General features: G+C 37.6%; 1 protein-coding gene across 1 annotated transcript; it reads right to left on the reverse strand.

The window, feature by feature from the left end:
* Window positions 1–583: 583 nt before the first annotated feature.
* LOC136308101 (UPF0461 protein C5orf24-like) lies at window positions 584–2,229 on the reverse strand. Its single transcript, XM_066235272.1, has one exon. The coding sequence runs from the start codon at window positions 1,983–1,985 to the stop codon at window positions 1,419–1,421; it is 567 nt and encodes a 188-aa protein (XP_066091369.1). The 5' UTR covers window positions 1,986–2,229; the 3' UTR covers window positions 584–1,418.
* Between the last annotated feature and the right edge of the window lie 255 nt (window positions 2,230–2,484).

Raw genomic sequence — 2,484 nt, forward strand, 5'->3', positions numbered from 1 at the left:
TAGAGTGGAAGTTTATGAATATTTTAACTTTAGATCCTATAAGATTTTTTTAGCATATAATAGGTGCTTCATAAACAATAATATCTAAAACTTATATAGTACTTGTGCCAAGTGCAGTTTCAAGTGCTTTCCCTATATTAACTCATCTGTCTTTTAACCCACTCTGATAAAACTGGCAGCAAGACTTATTTTATAGGTGAGAAACTGACACATAGACACTTACCAAAGGTTATTAAGTACGTCTATAATTCAATTCAAGATAATCTATCTATTTATCTATCTATCATCTATCTATCTATCATCTATCATTTTTCTATAGATCTATCATCTATATATATTTAAGAATTTATTATGTTAATCATTATTTACATTGTATTTTCTCTAAGAAACATATAGTAAAACACAAATACACTTCAAATATAATATTCACGACTAATCCATATCAATGGGCAGCACCATATACTTATAGTGACAGATGGTCCTAGTGATTAATCAATGACTGGAATAAAAGCTTGATATGAAATAAATATATACATATATATTTTTTTCTAAAAATTTAAAACTAAGTATATGAAAGGCAAAATGTAGTGAATATAGCTCCATGCAAACCCTATGAATGTTTTTCTATTATATCACATAGGCTATTCTCACAATGCATTGTTTTTCACCAAGAATGTAATATGTTTTTATTAAATAGTTTAATTTTTTTGTAATGATGAATTGTTTGTAGTGTTTGGTATATATGCTCTTAGGCAATTAAAAAAGATACCACCTATCATTGCTGAAAAGCAAACACTAAATAATTCCTTTATAAACAATGGTGAAATCAATTAATGCCATTTAGATTAATAAAAAGCTGCCTTAAACCTGAAACATTAAAAATAAAAATTTTAATATCTGAAGTCTATGTAAATGCCAAAGCATACAAATATCTCTGTCCTGTCTCATGAAAATAAATGTTACAAAAACTCACAGCAATACTTCAAATAATCCTGAATTAGTTTGCTTTGTTCCATCAGTTAAAAATACCTTAGATATTATCTTTATTATATTGTAGGCTTACTTAACGAACTAATAGGTTAATGGTTTCAGTTTAGCACTAAAGCAACTATTCAGAATGGCCCAAAAGTAATAATGAAATGAGACACAACCATAACTCTAAAGGAAAGCAAAAATGATTTAGGTAGGTGTTACACATGAACTAATGTACAAATTTAATGCCACTGCTCATGCCCTGTACATCTCCCAACATCTGGTCGTTTCTGAGCAAAAGCAGAAAGAAAAAAACAAAAACAAAAAACAAGAAAACAAATGTGGAAAGCCCAGGCCATAAAATCATGTATGTCAAAATAAAACCAAGAAGCTTTGGGATTATTCACAATCTTCCTTCTACACCTGGCCCTCCTTTCCTGCCTTGTTCACTCATTGGGTGGCTTGACTTCGCTGCTGGTTTCCTCTACCCCGTGAACCGCTCTGCCCTGCATCATAGGGTAAGGAAAAGCAGCAGTGCCGCAGCCATAACCAAGATCGGCAAGACGGGATAGAGCTTTAATGCTACCTGGAGGTCTCCCTGGGCTGACTTTGTATCCCGCAGCTTTGGTTGTACCCAAAGGTCTGCCTGGACTTGTCTTAAATCCAGCCGCTTTGGTGGTTCCCAGGGGTCTGCCTGTGCTGGTTCGATATCCTGCTGATTTGGTGGTTCCAGAAGGCCAGCCACGCTTACCAGATCGATTGAGATTTTTCTTTTTCTTTAGTTCATCTTTTATCTCTATGCTTCTGCCACTGGTAATCTGCAAGTGCGTTTCATTTAATGGGTCTTGCCTCTGACAAACCATTGGTTTGTGGCTGACTGTGTGGCTATATTTGCTTTGCTGGGAGGAATATATGTCAAACTGATGAGCAGCTCTCATGGCATCTTCATTGAGGCAGGAAGGCTTACCAGGCCCACAGAAAGCTGGATTACTGCTGGCAACAGGATGCATCATTTTCTTAGCCGCTAGTAGCCTGGCCCCTCAGCGCACGCAGGGGCTGCCCATCCGCTGGGAACCTCACGCTGGCGACGCTCTCTTCCCAGCCCGCTGCCTCTGCACGCACGAAGAGCCCAAGACACAGAACTACGCAGCTGCGGCGGCGGCGATGAGGTGGAGGGTGGCTCCCGACTCCAGCTGCAGCCACCGCTCAGGATCCTGCCCCGGACGCAGGAGGAAGAGGCCGATACAGCCCCGTACTGCGAGGGGGCGAGAGTGGGACGTGCGCGAACTCGCGAGGGCCCCGCCTATACATATATATTTTTAATATATATTATATATATAGCACTTATATGTATGTTAATGCATGTTTATATGTGTGTATAATAAATATATATTTAAGGATATAAAATATTAAGGTTGGGCTGAATTATAAAAGTGTTTTACTTTTATATATGTTCTAATGAGATACCTATTAAGTAGATACTCTTTCACACAAACAGAAGAGAAATTTTTT

The sequence above is a fragment of the Saccopteryx bilineata genome, chromosome 6 (genome assembly GCF_036850765.1).
Source record: "Saccopteryx bilineata isolate mSacBil1 chromosome 6, mSacBil1_pri_phased_curated, whole genome shotgun sequence".
Classification (NCBI taxonomy): domain Eukaryota; kingdom Metazoa; phylum Chordata; class Mammalia; order Chiroptera; family Emballonuridae; genus Saccopteryx; species Saccopteryx bilineata.